Source organism: Gopherus flavomarginatus, chromosome 5, assembly GCF_025201925.1.
Source record: "Gopherus flavomarginatus isolate rGopFla2 chromosome 5, rGopFla2.mat.asm, whole genome shotgun sequence".
NCBI lineage: Eukaryota > Metazoa > Chordata > Testudines > Testudinidae > Gopherus > Gopherus flavomarginatus.
Window position 1 is genome coordinate 102,888,223 of NC_066621.1, and position 16,818 is coordinate 102,905,040.

Here is a 16,818-nt window from a genome sequence, read left to right on the forward strand (position 1 = left end):
AAGCAAAAAAATATGTACTCTCTGTTGTTCTTCTGCACCTGCTGTTTCCCAGGACATAAAATTAGATTGTCTCCTCTTGGCTACAGAGTGCAGTCTGTGGTGTTGTCATATTTAACCCATATTCAGATGAACCAGCAACAGAGGATGTGGAAGTAACAGCATGCCTTCCAGCAGTAGATCCTTAAAGAAATTAAAAAAATAGGCTATCTGCATCAGCAATTTTAGGATTGTAGACAACTCCATTGGCCTAGACAAACAAATACTTTTTGACTATAGTCTTTTATTGGTTTAATAAAGTATATTGTGTACATGTTTAAAATTCAGCTCACAGTATATAAAATCTAGATAAATGTTGCAAATGTGTCAATTTTCATTATATAAAAGCCTATGATGTACTGTGAAATGGTCAGTTTTGTAAAATGTAACTAGATGGAATAGACAGTGTAACCTCTACATTACTTTAACTGTGTGTGCACTAAATTTTATGAACTGTTGAACAGAAATAGTATCATCTCCTGACTAGTATTAGAGGGGTAGCTGTGTTAGTCTGGATCTGTAAAAGCAGCAAAGAGTTCTGTGGCACCTTATAGAAAAACAGATGTATTGGAGCATGAGCTTTCGTGGGTGAATACCCACATTGTCGAATGCATGGCTCCTGAATAGTAGCAGTTTTGGAAAGAAGGAAATGCACAGTCCTATTGATTCACAGTAAGGGTTGTGGAGGGAGAGCAATGGATTCTACTGTGAAATTCATGAAGTCCTGAGAGTCCTGAAGAGACTGCAGCTATGTTCCAACCCCCAAGCCTTTGAATGCCAGCAGAGCCCTGACAGCATGGTGCAGGTGTAGAGAGAATTGCATGGGCTCAAGAAAGCGGAAAACATGCTGTGTTGGCTTCCATCATATCCTTTGGGTTTTAGAGCACTGGTGCCCTATCTCCTCCTCTGAGCTGAGTCACAGAGGGGAGCATAGGGGTAAGTGGTGATAATAGCAACCTTTATCCTCCCAGCCCTTGTTCGCTCCTGTGGAGATGGACGTTATTTTTGTGAGCTTATGGAGAAAACATTTTAAATGTGTAAAATACTGTGTTTAGTTTTGTATTCCCTACAATTACTGAATAACAAATTACATTTTTAATGAAAAATAATGGCCAAATGTTTACGGCAATGGCCTCTGATTTTGGTGCCTCAATTATTGGGGCACCTTGGTCTGATTTTTAGAGATGCTGAACACCTAGAACTCCCAACTAGGAATGCAGGTGTGACTATTTCACATTACTTGGGGTAACTTAAAAGAGTTTCAGGTAAAATAATGGAATCATGATTTATCGGTTTAAAATATGTAGCTCCATTTGTCACTTCATCAGTTTTGTTTTTCAAAGTAATGTGCCAGAGTTTAAAGGATCCTTTAATATTTAGTTTTATATTTATATATGTTATTAAATATAATATACATTTATAAATATAATATTATTCCTCCTGTATTCATTAGGATAATTTGATTTCTCTTGCTCAGTAATGACTGATGATAGTTCTTCCTATTAATAGATTCACATTACAGCTGGTTAGATTTTGTGATTTTAACCAACTGGCATTTCTTAAACTTTCCTCTTTTCTTAAAACACACAGAAGTATGTTTAATGTCTAGACATGAGCTGTGTCAATCATTGATTAATTCTGCCCAAACATAATATCTACGAAAAGACATTAAACCCTTCATCATGAAATGTGTTTTTTATAATTCAATGTTCCAATGTGAAGCCCCAACAAAAACAAATCTTTTGCTGTGTTTTCCACATAGTGCTGATTTTTTACTTGCAGATATATGGTTGTGATTGGGTGAATAATAGGCTATATGGGCTTCCTGTTAGAATGACAAAAATAGGAGAGGATAAAAAATAAACTGCCAATTAGTGGAAGAAGCACATTAAAGTTAGTTTCACCATTGTTGCTGATTTAAACAGACAGATCTGCTTGGCCTGATGGCGTGTTCTTAAATTACAGGTGCAATTGTCATAGAATGGTCTAGTGTGTAGTGGGGTGCGGGGGAGTTCTACTTCCTGTGAAAGCACTGAAAGGGCTGCTATGGACTTCAGTGAGAGTTGGAGAGGAAGGGAAAATACTGAAAGAGAAAAACAGTGAAAAACTCTCATAACTCAGTCCTCTGTGAAGAAGCTTAACTTTCAGACTATTTTACAATTAATGCTTAGTCTTCTGTCCCCCTTGGGTGTGTCCACACTGCAATGTAAGACCAGGGGTAGCAGAACTCAAGTTAGCAGAGTCTGAGATGGTTAACTTGGGGCTTGAGCATCTATACTCATTTGTAACCCCAGGGTAGGAATTACTGAACCTTGGGTCCCAAGCTGGGGCTTCAGTGTCTGCACTGCATCATATAGGCCCAAGTCCAACCACTCATATCCCAAACTCTTAGTGCCTTCTCAAAACATGGGCCAGTCTAGCCCTCTGTTCATGGTGCAGCGTGGGAAGACTTGACTGTCCACCAAACTTCGCTGTCTAGAGGACAAAGAAGGTAGGCCCATGTCATTGTGGGATCCTTTTGGTGGACTCCCAGAGCACAAGTTGAGTGGGACTGTGAGTACCATGCAAATCAATAGGACTTGAACTCTGAGTCCAGCTTGACTCAGGGTCAAACCTTCCATCCCTGTGGGTCCTGGGACCTTGTGGCTGAGTCCCGGGTTAGCACAATTTGTAGATGAAATGGGGAGAGGGGGGTAGGCTTGACCCTGTGTTCGAACCTCGGGATTGCATTGCAATGTAGACATATTCCTTAAGTCACAGTCCCCAGACTGTTTATGAAAGGTAAATTATCACTTGTATTGAAATATCATAACAGCAAGAACCCACCCGCAAATCAGAAATACTAAACAAGAAATGCTGCATCCAATTTAACAAAAATGGACAGTGCTGCACTTGCAAGGTAGACAAACCTTTCTTCCTTTTTTTGTTGGGGACTTCCTGCTTGGGATGGATTGGCAGATCAATACCTCCACATCGCCTCACACCATGTTAAGAGATAGGGATAAAATTGACAGAAAAAAGAAAACACAGCGGCACCTAAACTCACATTTTCCTTTTTTCCCCGTATTATCTTTCCTTTTCTATTTGAAGTTTAGCCATCCCCTTTTTCTTCCTTATTTTTGTTTTTATATGTATTTTTGCTGACTCTTCTACTTCCCTGACTCCTCCTCCTCTCTCTTGCTTTCCCTCTTAGTTCTAGTTCCATTTTCATTCCCCCACTCATCAAAAGGTTGCTGAGTTTAGAGTGTGTCCATTACTGCCACTTAAGGCTTATAGGAGCAAAGCAAGGAATCTTTGGGCTGCTGCCTGAGCCTGCAGCCTTATCTCTCTCTCTCTCAGAGTACCTACATGGTCCACCATCATCCTACTGTCTGAGCCCTTCTGTATGAGCTGCTCCTGTTCATGTGAGCTGTTCGCAGCCAGCTACTTTAGGTGCCACATCCACAGCTGGGAGGGAAGGAGTCACCCACCCCTTCACTCAGAGACATAATCCATTTTCACTGAGTTTGTGGTGGAACCAGTTCCTGAAGTGTTCCCCACACACACTGATATCCTGAATTAGTCTCCTGGGAGGTGTGAGGTCCTGTTCCCCTGTATGCAGCTTGTGAAGTGCTGCTTTAGGGATTGATTCTGCTCAATTACTATACTAAGGGCAAGATTAGACCCTTGAAGAGGAGACTCAAGTCAGACCCAAATCTTTAAGTGAGCTTTCTCTTTTAAATCTATAAACTGTTCAATCCCCATGTAACAGGTTGTGCTCACCTCCTGCTGATTGCTCCAGGAATTAGCTCTGTCCATCAGCAGGGCACCTCTTGTGGTGTCTCACTCTCTGTCACTGCTTCTCCACCGTCTCTTCTGTCTCTGGGGACCCGCGTCACTCCCAGACCGCAGCCTCCTCTTCAGAGTACGGCCCTTCAGCAGTGCCCCAACTCTATTGTCTCCCGCCTTCTGGGGGAACCAGCAGTCCTTCACCCGGCCTCTCACTCAGGGGCAAACTGCAGCCCCTAGTTCAGCCCCTCGCTCAGGGGCAAACTGCAGTCCTTTGCCTGGCCACTTCCTTTGGCAACCAGTGGGGCCCAGGCCTGCCCGCTACTCTGGGTCCTGACCCAGGGACCCTATAGCTGGCAGCTGCTCACTGCCTCTCCTTCCCCTCTGCCGATGCCTGCTTTCCCTGAGCCACTTCCCCATAGCCCCAGCACCTACTCAGCCCCTATATCAAGACCACAGTCTGGATGGGAGCCAGCCAGGCTGGAGCTCCACTTGCTCCCCTGACCCTGCCCAGTCCCAGGTACATCTCTCTACAGGCAGCCAGTCCTTCTCCCTCAAGCTCCAGAGAGAGACATAGCTCCTCTCTGCCCTGCAGCTCTTCTTATAGGGCCCAGCCTGGCCATGACTGGCTGCTTCTAAGCCTTCCTCTCATTGGCTGGGTTCTGCACAGCCTCTCCAAGTGCTACTATTAACCCTTTGTCAGCCAGTGAGGGGCAGCTGCCCCGTCACACCCCATTATCACATCTAGCTGATTATTTTAGTTCATTCATGATTTTCGTAGTGCTTAGGGAGTTCTTTGGCTGTCAGATCCTGCCCCGCCCCCATCTCCAGGTTGATGACTCCTTTAACACTTAACTAACAAATGAGCTCAAATAACAAGACAAAGTGGACACCTATTTATTTTATTTATTTATTTGGTAAGCCTCACAAGCTGTTTATTCTCCAGTGACTGTCAAGCAGGCTGAGACCATTATATTATTAGCCTTGTCAAAACCACATTTAGTAATGTTTTCTGGAAGTCCTCTTCAGCTGTTTTCCTGGCCGTCCTATTGAACAAAAGGGTTATAGACTGCTGCCCTACTCTCACACAGGAATACCTTTTCCTTTCATCTGATTTCTGTAACATGCACAATATTAAACTGACCGTATTCATTAATCCTTAATATAACTGCAGTTACTCTCAGAAAAGTAAAAAGGGATATTTAGTGGAATTTATTTGTTTAACTTCCAGTTTGCCATTCTGTTGCCTTTTGTTTTATTGTAAACCAAGAACAAGTAATTGCCAAACAGTTAAAAAAAGCAAGGAAGTTTATACTTTTATAGGAAGGGGTAGAGCAATTTAAGTCTATATAAATTCTCATAAACTGCATTTAACTTCTTAAAGGACTTGCTTTATGACACATTAAATAGTTTATTTTAAAGTGATTAAAAATAATAGTATGTAGTGTGATATCCCTGCAAATCGGATATTTACATAGTATCTCCCCCTAAGACAATGTCAGACAATAATTAAGAGTTTATTCCTGTCTATGCAAATGAACTTTACCTGTAGTTTTACTTTTTCTGAATCATACTAATCTCTAAGCCAAATCACACAAGCCATGTACTTCACTTACTATTTATTTGTAGCATTATAGCTGGAAATAATGTCAGATTCTATTTTGTGATCATTACATTCATTGTACGAGTAGCAACAACATTTCTGTTTACACCAAGTGAAGAGGGCAGAAAATAGACACAATAAGCAGAGAAAGGGTGGTGCTGCATATTTTATTTATAACGTCCATGCAGCTGTAAGCATAACTGGCTAATTAATCACTTGCCTAGTAATCAGTCTGAATTGTGCTTATAGCCATGCATTATGTGTGTGTTTATTTGGGTAATCTATTAAAAAAAATAGTTGCAATGGTACACACACACTACTTTAGAGGTTCATATAGCTCCAAAGTGTATTATAAATATTTGTAATTTTTGCTGGAAAGCTACCATAACTTTTAGTAGGCAAAAGTATTTTCCCATTTTCAGGTTTATTTTATTTTTTAAAAAGTGGAATATACAAGTGGGACGAGGGATTAGACAATAGCTGCCTTCAGCTAGCTCTCTTTTGCATTAAGTTAGTTTTCACTTCATTTTATTTTAACCATTTCTAGGCTAGTATTTCAACACACAGTGGCTAGTAGCAGTATCATTTCCAAGAGTAAGCGGGGGCTCCTATTATTTATAAAGCCTCTTCACAGTGTGGTTACTTTACTGACCTAATTACTGAACTAATCAATTTCTTAAAACTAGGGCAATTCAATTTAAAAAATAATGAATAGTTAAGTCTGCCTTAAATTATATACTTGTGGTGCTGAGACTCCATGATAATCCTTACCTGTCGCACATTCATGAACCTTTAGTGCACACCAGCAGGATCTACACAGACCAATGACTGCACATTAGTGCACTTTAGAAATCATGGCCCCATAGTACACATTACCACATCATGTGGACAAGCCCTTTGTTTAATAAAAGTGATATGGTAAGCAACATATTATTCTGTTTCAACTAGAAAAGCTTTTCAGTTCTGCACTAATATCTGGCAGGTAAGCATTAGCAGGTATAGTAGAACCTCAGTTACGAAAAGCCTCGGGAATGGAGGTTGTTTGTAACTCTGAAATGTTCGTAACTCAGAACAAACCACTATCGTTGTTCTTTCAAAAGTTTACAACTGAACGTTGACATACTACAGCTTTGAAACATTACTATGCAGAAGAAAAATGCTGCTTTTAACCATCTTAATTTAATTGAAACAAGCACAGAAGCAGTTCCCTTCCATTGTCAAGCCTTTTTTTTTTAATGTTCCCTCTTTTAGTAGTTTACATTTAGCACAGTTCAGCGCTGTATTTTCTTTTTCTTTTCTTTTCTTTGTCTCTGCTGCTGTCTGATTGAGTATTTCCAGTTCCAGATGAGGTAAGTTAATAACTGGTCAGTTAGTAAGCCTAGTGTTCATAACTCTGAGGTTCTACTGTAGTCTCAGCACCTTGAGTATATCATTTAAGATGACCTTACCTATTCATAATTTTTTAACTGGAGTTTATCATCTCCAAGATTCTCTGTGGTTAAGATGTTCACTCAGTTTATTTTGTAGTTGTTTGAAAAAAGCTCATAGTGCTAGTACAACAACCATAACCGCAGGGAGGGAGAGAAACTTAGGACTTACCAAATAAGTGGTCCAAAATGACGGTGTTCATAGAATCCTGACCGTCCCAGTTTGGTCCTACTGAATCTAAACATAGTAACTGCCTTTAAAAACTGAGGGGCATTTCTTTGCCATTATAACCTTTGCAGTTATGAGGTATGTACTCTCCAGTCATCGTGTCATTAAAAAGCAAACCTTATTTGCTATATGAGAGTTGTGAAGAGGTGACATAGGTAGCATGTTAAAAGTTCAATAACTTGTAGACATCTGGGCATGCTAATAAAATAAGTATTATAGTTTATAAGAACAAAAGGTAAAACTAAAACTGTAAACAAACTTGATATTGTGTAAACTAAATCTCAGATCAATCTAACTTAAGGTGTTTCTATAGTATCTATCAACATAGAATGTAAGTGGCGTTGGAAGTAGGGCTTCTTAAAAGTAACTGGTCACTGTTCCCTCATGCTCTTAGGCATTTGTAAGGAAATAAAGAGGTATCAAATGCTAACAACTGTCCAACAGAAGCTTCCAAAATACATAGTTCAAACAAGGAATGTTAAGTTTTAAAAATGAATTGGACACTGATAAACACTGCAACATATTTATGAATATATTTTAATAAAAATGTCAGGAATCCCAATTGCTGCTGGAGGAATGCGGTACACAATGGTACAAGAGGGAAGGAAGTCCATGTCAGTAATTGCAGAACTAATCCATGTAACTTGTTGCTTTACATGGAAATGTTTTCCAAAATTTAGTGCATCAAAGGCGGCTTGAACTGGATTGGGTATTTTAAATACTTGATTGGCTGGGCACAGAAACAGGAAAAATTAAGTAAAAGGAGAAGGTAAAATTTCTCAGTATGACAATGCCAAGAACTATAAAGTTTATAAGAAAATACTATTTTGGTGTACAGTAGTGGAAATTGAGTTTTCTTTTTGTAATTAAAATTTACTTGCAATTTCCTTTCCTCTTGGACATTCCAGACTGAAGTATAAACCAAGTGTCTACACCCTCAGCGCGTTAGTGATATGGAAAGTTGGAAGGGTGCAATATCTAGGATGGGGTGTGTAGGGGAGGTTAATAGAAAAAAAGTGCAGTTTTGTGTAGAGAAAACTCTGATTTCACAGGATAACATTACATTTCAAATTTCATAAGCACATGTTTTAATGGCCGATATCAGACAAATGGTGCTTTGAAAGGTGCTGGCAATGATTCTAAATTACCTAAAGAGAGAACCCTAAGAATTTCCACTCACTTTTTTACCTTGTTTGTAGCATCAGTTTGTTAATGCCACTGATTCACCTCCCTAAACCCCACCCCCTTTAAAGATGAGAGTCAGATCACTTTTCTGCTAAGTTGTTAGGGTTTCTTTTTCCTCTCCCTGACTTCTGAATGGCTTAGTTCCCCTTCTGTCCCACCACAGCTGATTCAAGGAGCCTGCCTTGCACAACACTCAAAACAACAGGAGGATTTTGGAAACAGAGGATTCTGTTCCTCTCCTGGTGGGGGACTGGAGGGGGGAAATCCTTCATGATTTCAGTGGGGCTCCACATGGGTGTAGGGGCTTGCCCGTGTGCATTGCATAGCAGGATCAGGGCCTAAGTCCTTCCATTTTTTTATTTTCCTCTCTAGTTGAGAATTCATTCATATCTGCTGCTGTAAGATTATACTAGGTGCAACTGAACAAATTTTAGTTAATAACACTAGCTCATTATTTACACTTGATGTTGCTGTTCGTCTTTGCCTTGTATTCTTTTAGTCTCATCATTCATTGAGCAATGCTCTTAAAGAAACCAGAGATGGTGGTTGATGCATGTGTAAATATACCAGTCGGATATTTTGTTTCCTTGTATCTAATAGTATATTTTGTGCTGTATTTTGTTTCAGACTGAAAGAGGCTCAGAAATTCGTAAGCAAGTTAACTGAAGAGAAAAAGGTTGAAACAAAGAAAATCAATCCCATGGCTAGTCTGGTATGATATATTATTCAGCATAATACACTGAGAAACTGTGCTTTGCATTTCTCATTGAAGTGTCGCTAGTAGCATGCATGTTTAGTCAGTTGGAAAGCAGCAAACTGATACTAGTCCAGGGGAAAAATCTTTAAGGCCTCGCCTATAGTGGTGTAATCTTAATGCCACTGATTCCCCTCCCTCAACCCCACCCCTCCTTAAAGATGAGAGTCAGTTCACTTTTCTGCTAAGTTGTTAGGCTTTCTTTTTCTTTCCCCTCACTTCTGAATGGCTTAGTTCCTCTTCTCTCCCACTACAGCTGATTCGAGGAACCTGAAATGGGGTTAAACCTTATTTAAATTCTCTTGTGGCCTACTCTGGCTCTAACTAGTTTGAATGTCAAAGTATGGAAGAAGCCACTATTCTTGTCTCTTTCCCTCACAAGTCTCTGTGCCTTTTTCCCTGCCACCATTTACAATGCTCTATCCAAACCTGTTCAAAAAGCTCCCCCCCGCCACCTTCTTGTCTTGATTCAAACCTCTCCTAAAGACTCTCTTCTGACATTTCCCCTTGTTAAGTCTGGGGGGATTTTTAAAAAAATTAACAGTCCAACATCATATCATTTACCCTTGTCCTTCCTGGCCACTTCTTTGTTTTTGAGCCTTACTTTTTGTTGTACCTTGTCAAATTTACAGTGTTGTCTTTGGGCAGGGACTGAGCATTATCTGTTTTTTGTGAGGCACTTAGGTTTGAGCAACATTATCTTAATATGCATAGGCCTAAAGCATACTGGCCAACCAAGCCATGGCTAAGAATCATGTTTGGCCACAATAACCATGCTTAAGAATAGTTTTAAACCAAAGGTGGGCAAACTACGGCCCATGGGCCACATCCGGCCCACACAACCATCCTGCCCAGCCCCCTGAGCTCCTGGTCCAGGAGGCTGGCCCCTGGCCCCTCCCCTGCTGTTCCTCCTCCCCTGCAGCCTCAGCTCGCCCCGCCACTGGTGCAGTGCTCTGGGCGGCCAGGCAACGCAGCTGCAGAGCCAGGGCCTGACCCAGTGCTCTGTGCTGTGGCATGCCTGGCTCCAGATGGGCAGTGTGGCTGTAGCGCCGCCAGCCACCGGTGCTCCAGGCAGCGCAGTAAGGGGGCAGGAAACAAGTAGGGTTGGATACAGGGCAGGGGAGTTTGAGGTGGTGGTCAGGGGGCGGGGGTGTGGATAGGGGTCAGGGCGGTCAGAGAGCAGGGAACGGCAGGTTTGAATGGGGGCGCAGTCAGGAAGTACGGGGGGTTGGATGGGGCAGCGGGGGACAGTCAGGGGCAGGGGTTCTGGGGGTGGTCAGGGAGAAGGGGCGTTTGGATGGGGCAGGGGCCCCAGGGCGGGGGGCAGTCAGGAATGAGAGGAGAGGTTAGATGGGGCGATGGGGGACAGTCAGGGGTGGAGGTTCCGGGGGCAATCAGGGGACAGGGAACAGGGATGTGTGGATGGGATGAGGGGGTCATCAAGGACCCGAGGGGATTGGATGGGGCAGGAGTCCTGGGGGGGCCGTCAGGGGGTGAGAAGCAGGGGAGGGGGCGGAGACCAGGACATGCCTGGCTGTTTGGGGAGGCACAGCCTCCCCTAACTGGCGCTCCATACAATTTCTGAAACCTGATGTGGCCCTCTGGCCAAAAGGTTTATCTGCTCCTGTTTTAAACTGAGTTGTTACATAGGTCTAAAACTGATCAAGAATATGAGATGTAGTAAATGGGATGAAATTCAATAAGGACAAATGCAAAGCACTCCACTTAGGAAGGAGCAATCAGTTGCACACATACAAAATGGGAAATGACTGCCTAGGAAGAAGTACTGCAGAAAGGTTCTGTACAGTGCAGGAGTCGGCAGCCTTTCAAAAGTGGTGTGCTGAGTTTTCATTTATTCACTCTAATTTAAGGTTTCGCATGACAGTCATACATTTTTAGTTTTTTAGATGATCTCTCTCTACAAGTCTATATATAATATAACAAACTAGTGTTGTATTGTAAAATAAACAAGGTTTTCAAAATGTTTAAGAAGGTTCATTTAAAATTAAATTAAAATGTTGACCTTACACCACCGGCCCGCTCAACCTACTGCTGGTCTGGGGTTCTGTTTACCTAGGCTGGCAGTGGGCTGAGTGGGGCCTGCGGCCGGGACCCCAGCTGGGAAGGGTCTGGCAGCCAGAACCCCAGACCAGCAACAGGCTGTGTGGGGCTGGCAGCAGGGACCCCAGACTGGCTGTGGGTTGAGCGGCTCAGCCCACTGCCACTCAGGGGTTCCATCCTCCGGCTCCTGCCAGCCGGGATTCCGGCTGCCGCTCTGGGGTCCCAGCCCTGCCCACATACAGTGGGTACCTACCTTCTCCCTGGTTCTGGCCCATTCTCTTCCTCTCTCTGCACTGAGCTGAGGGTGGGAGTGCACTGAGCACAGGGCTGGGGGTGAAGGGTCTGGCCACGAGCTAGAATGAAGGAGGGGGCTCAGGGTTGGGGCAGGAGGTTTGGATGTGGGGGCACCTGGGCAGCTCCCATTTGGTGTGAGGGGTGCAGGTGGGAATGTGACTCCCGTTTGGTGCTCAGGGTTGGGGTGGGGATGTGCGGGGTGCATGGGATGTGGGGAGGCGGGGATGTGGAGGGTGCAAAAGTCAGGGCAGAGGGTTGGGGGCATGTGAGGGGGTGCAGATGTCAGAGTAGGGGGGCTAGGTATGTGGGGGGGTGCCAGAGTCAGGGCTGGGGTCATGGGGTGGGTGAAGGAGTCAACAGAGGGCTGGATGGTACAGGGCTCAGGGCAGGGGCCTGGGGTGTGTGGGAGGGTGCAGGGCTCAGGGCAGAGGACTGGATGGAGGTGGGGTCAGGGCTCAGGGCAGAGGGCTGGGTGACTGCCTCCCCAGAACCCCGAACCCCCCACCTCTCCTTGTCCCGACTACCCCCTCCTGGGACTCCACCCCCTATCTAAGCCTCCCTGCCTCTTGTCCCCTGACTGCCCCAACCCTTATCCACACCCCCGCACCCAGACAGACCCCCTGGACTCCCATGTCTATCTAACTGCTCCCCGCCCCCTGACAGGACCCCCAGAACTCTGGACCCACCCAACCCCCCCCAGCTCCCTGCCTGCCCCAACCCCTCTCCACACCCCTGCCTCCTGACAGCCCCCCCAGAACTCCCAACTCATCCAACCCCCCTAGCTCCTTGTCCCCTGACCACCCTCTCCAGAGACCCCACCCACCCTAACTGCTCCCCCAGGACCCTCCTTGCTCCCTGTCCCCTGACTGCCCTGACCCCTATCCACCCCCCAAACAGACCCTGGGACTTCCATGCCCCATCTACCTCCCCTGCTCCCTGACTGCCCCCTCCAGAGACCCCCGCCCCTAACCACCCCCCCGGGATCCCACCTCCCCATCCAACCACCCTGCTCCCTGTCCCTTGACTGCCCCCCCCGGCCCCCCTCGGATGAGGCTCCCTGCTCATCCGGAGCCCTGCTGCCACCACACACGCAGCCCAGCCCCACTCCGCCCTGGTATAGCGGATCGCAAGCTAAATATGAGTCAACTGTGCAACACTGTTGCAAAAAAAGCAAACATCATTCTGGGATGTATTAGCAGGAGTGTTATAAGCAAGACATGAGAAGTAATTCTTCTACTCTACTCCGTGCTGATTAGGCCTTAACTGGGCACCACACTTCATGAAAGATGTGGAAAAATTGGAGAAAGTCCAGAGAAGAGCAACAAAAATTATTAAAGGTCTAGAAAACATGACCTATGAGAGAAGATTGAAAAATTTAGGTTTGTTTAGTCTGGTGAACAGAAAACTGAGAGGGGACATGATACCAGTTTTCAAGTACATTAAAGGTTGTTATAAGGAGGGGGGAGAAATATTATTCTCCTTAACATTTGGAGATGGGACAGGAAACAATAGGTTTAAATTGCAGCAAGGGCAATTTAAGTTAGACATTAGGTAAAACTTCCTAACTGTCAGGATGAATAAGCACTGGAATAAATTGCCTAGGGAGGTTGTGGAATCTCCATCACTGGACATTTTTAAGAGCAGGTTAGACAGACAGCTGTCAGGGATGGTCCAGATCGGGGTGGGCAAACTTTTTGGCCCAAAGGCCACATCTGGGTATAGAAATTGTATGGCAGGCCATGAATGCTCATGAAATTGGGGTTAGGGGTGCAGGAGGGGTGAGGGCTCTAGCTAGAGTGCTGGCTCCAGGGTGGGGCCAGAAATTAGGAGTTCTGGGTGTGGAAGAAGGCTCCAGACGGAGGAGGGAGGATGAAGGGTTATGGGGGGGGGATGTGAAGACAATATATAATAATTCTCTTCTCCAAAACCTGATGAGCAGTTTTGATACGTTTCCACTCTAATAATTCTGGATACATGGATGTAAACGGAATATTGTCATGAGTTGCACTGAGATTTTTGTTTCTGAAGAGAGAACATTCAAACATTTTAGTTGACCTGTTAACTGTGTATGTACTTCTACCTTTTCAAGATCAGAGCAACAGCAGCAACAATTGCTTTGAACTTGTTCTGCCTCAAGAAATTTCACTTCATTTCTCAGGAGATGCCTCCTTACTTCCAACTCAGAAAAAACCCTCCTGTCAATCAATGTAGCAATGCCCATGCAGCTCGGCAATTTATGCTTTTTTTTCCTACTGCCCACAATGGGCTTCTATGAGGGTCAGCTTTGAAAGCAGAATGGAAGAAGCTATTAAAATCATTCATTTTGTGTACACTATTTTGAAATGTTTCCAGCTTTCTGCAGCAGCACTGATCTTTGCAAAATGTCTTGTTTGTATTTAAAGTGACTGACTCCTTAAAGACATATAGAACTAGTTAAATTCATAGAAAGGCATTTATGGGGTTTGATAGTTGGGCATTGTGTGTTGAAAGAAATCTTTGCAGGAAATGACAAACTAGAGCATAGTTTAGAGATTTATGATACGGCAGTCCAGGAGTTAATTTTCTGGAGGAAAAAAAGGCTCCAATCTGCTATGACTGGTTTGCTGCTACTCAGTTCAGTGTTCTAGACCACATGCTTGTTGCAATTTGAGAACAGATGGAAAATTAAAGACAAGAATGATAATAAAGCTCTTTTTTCCTGAACAACAGAAAGAAAAACTACGTCAGAAGGAAGCCAGTGTGACCACTAACTGAAAGAAGACACATGAAAATAATGACTGTGTGACTTAATACCTTGCATGATGCTTTACTATGCCCATTCCCCAGGGAGCACCTTATGTTAATGTTATGCAGTTCTGCTTTTCTCATCTCTTTCTGAGACAATCCACTAAAGACTTTCCAATCCCTTATAAAGAGTTTGCTCATTCAGTAGAGGGAAGTAGCTGTTTACAGGGGAATTATGAAGGGTTTTATATAACTCTTCCTTACATGGCTTAAAATGCAATTCTTTTCTAGATGGTTCTTTGAAGTACTTATGCATTGTGCACTAATGTGGAAAAGATAAAAACAGGATTTTGGATGTTGAATTAAGTAACAGCTAACAACCTGTATATTGCTTACTTTAGCTTCATGTAAATTACCACAGAGGTACAGTTCAACTCATGAGAGGCTATTCTATCATAAGCTTTTAGTCCTCAGGGCAACTGAGGGCAACTTAGATTCTAAATCATTTTTGATAGTCTAAATAAGTATTAAATTCATTTTGTTAAAACTGATGCAAGTTTATTATAATTAATATATTCTGTATTTTATTACAGTTATTTTTATAGAAAACTCAGTCTATGCCATATGCATTGAAATAGGAATAATATTTTGCACATGTGGTGAGAGAAATAGCTTCAGATTCTGTAGTCTTATAATATGTAGATGATATAACTGGCAAATTATTTTTATGGTTTTGACTTGATGTTTCTTATGTGTTCTTCGTGTTGCCTGTTTCAAAAAGACAAAGGACAGAAGCATTTTTTATTTCAAATTATCAAGATAATAAGATAATTTATTTGTCATCATTCATCTAACTGTAGTGCATAACACATCTCCATAGAGTCATATATTTACTGCTAAATGTCTGGCTTTAAATTGTATTGAAGCTCATATTCTTTAACAATAAGCACCTCACTATAAAACATATTATACAGCCTTCTCTTGTCTCCCCATATATTTATATCTGTATGTATAACACAAACATGTACTCTACTATGTTAGAATTTGAGGAAGAAGTAAGAGAATCTTGCTGTCATCTTGTCATAATATAACCACTCTTTGCGAAGTGTCCGGCTGAGTGCCCTGAGCTCCATTGTTACTTTCAGGCACTCATTACATCACAGGATCAGTTTCTTAGAAAGAGAGATCCTTGCAGCAGACAAAGTTTCAAGGTAGAATAAAAATAGTGGCTATTAAAAATAAATAGAACTTTTGTTATAGACAAACAATAGACTGCAACTAAACAAGCAGCTGGGTAGAGATCTTATAAAGAACACTTTCCACAATTACTAAATTATAAAAACCTTCTGACTGCTACTATATGACCAATACAAATGAAATAACGATACAGCAAAAAGTTTAGAATCTATAGTAAGAAAGGTATTAATCCCTTGGAATGGCAGTTGAAAAGAATATACATGAAAGAAATATATTGGGTTATCTACATAGCAAATGAGATGCTGTAAGTATAGCAGGGAAGAAAACAATAGTTGTAGCACCCCTATTTATGTTTCTCATTTGGATAGTTCTGAACAAGTAGAATTAAGGGAGGTAAGATAGCCCTATATATTTTGGAATTTGTAGCTGCTGTTGATGAACGTAATATGTGTAAATATGCTACTAATGAAAACAAATCAAATATAGATCAATGGAGGTAAATAGATTCATGGGGAGGAGGTGTTCCCCCAGTTAGCATGGACATTTGCGAGAACATTCAAGTGCTAGTGATATGGTAGTACTGTTCTTCCGACTGAAGGAAAGCAAATTCCAAAGATCAAAATTTTCTGTCTTCCATCAAATCAAGCACAAACATAGGTGAAATGCATCTACTTTGGCAATCAGCATTAACGATATACAACATAAGCAACATACAACATACGCAGTAGGTGCTCATACAAGCCAAAGATTCAAGAACAACAGTAGGCAAGATGATTTTGATGATTCTCTAAGCAAACTACTGTACTGTAGTGTTCTGTACCTGTCAAAAAAACTCTGGAATATTGTAATTATAGCTGGATGGGAATTTTCTGACAAAACATTTTTCATCAGAAAATGCAAATTCATCAAAACAGAAAATCTTCTTGGGGAAAGATTGCTTTCAACATATCTCCTGGTTTGAAAAAATGTTGCGGAAAAAAAGTTTTATAATTGTCAAAATTTCCCATGTAAACATTTTTTAAATGAAATGTTTAAATTTTGGGTTCAAAATGACTTTTTATTTAGAAATAGTGGTTAATTTATACTTTAAAAATATTAAAAAGTCAAAATTGAAATGAAATGTTTTAAATTTGTATAAATGAAACCCTTCATTTTTTCCCGAATTCTTGCTTCCTGAAATGTTTTGAGATTTTTTACTTTTTGTCCCAATTCAGGGAGATTTTTTTTTTCAAAATCTTAAAATTTCTCTCTGGATGTGAAAACACTTTCCCACCCAGTTCTAATTGTAATTATTTTTTTCCCTGAAGGGGCAGTTATGTTTCAAAACTTCCACCCTTTTATTACTAGCGAGATTACTACTAGATTAAATGGAAAAGAACACCTAGTTCATTTGATCCGTTCCTCTGCTTGGGATTTAATGACTATTGTAAGTTTTACTCTGAATGAATTGACCTGACCAGCTAAAGAGCATGCTGGTAGACCGCTGGCCAATATCCACAAGTGGTCAGAGACCTTTAATACTGGTGCCACCTATTGATCT

The 16,818-nt window shown here is 42.3% G+C and overlaps 1 protein-coding gene across 5 annotated transcripts in view; it reads left to right on the top strand.

Moving 5' to 3' along the window:
* FMN1 (formin 1) overlaps nt 1–16,425 on the top strand; it is a 362,805-nt gene extending 346,380 nt beyond the window's left edge. For all 5 annotated transcript variants that reach the window (XM_050954781.1, XM_050954785.1, XM_050954782.1 and 2 more), the window contains 2 exons: nt 8,876–8,960; nt 14,067–16,425. In XM_050954781.1, coding sequence (XP_050810738.1) covers nt 8,876–8,960; nt 14,067–14,111 — 130 coding nt within the window. In that variant the 3' untranslated portion in view covers nt 14,112–16,425. The remainder of the gene's footprint in view (nt 1–8,875; nt 8,961–14,066) is intronic.
* Nucleotides 16,426–16,818: the final 393 nt, after the last annotated feature.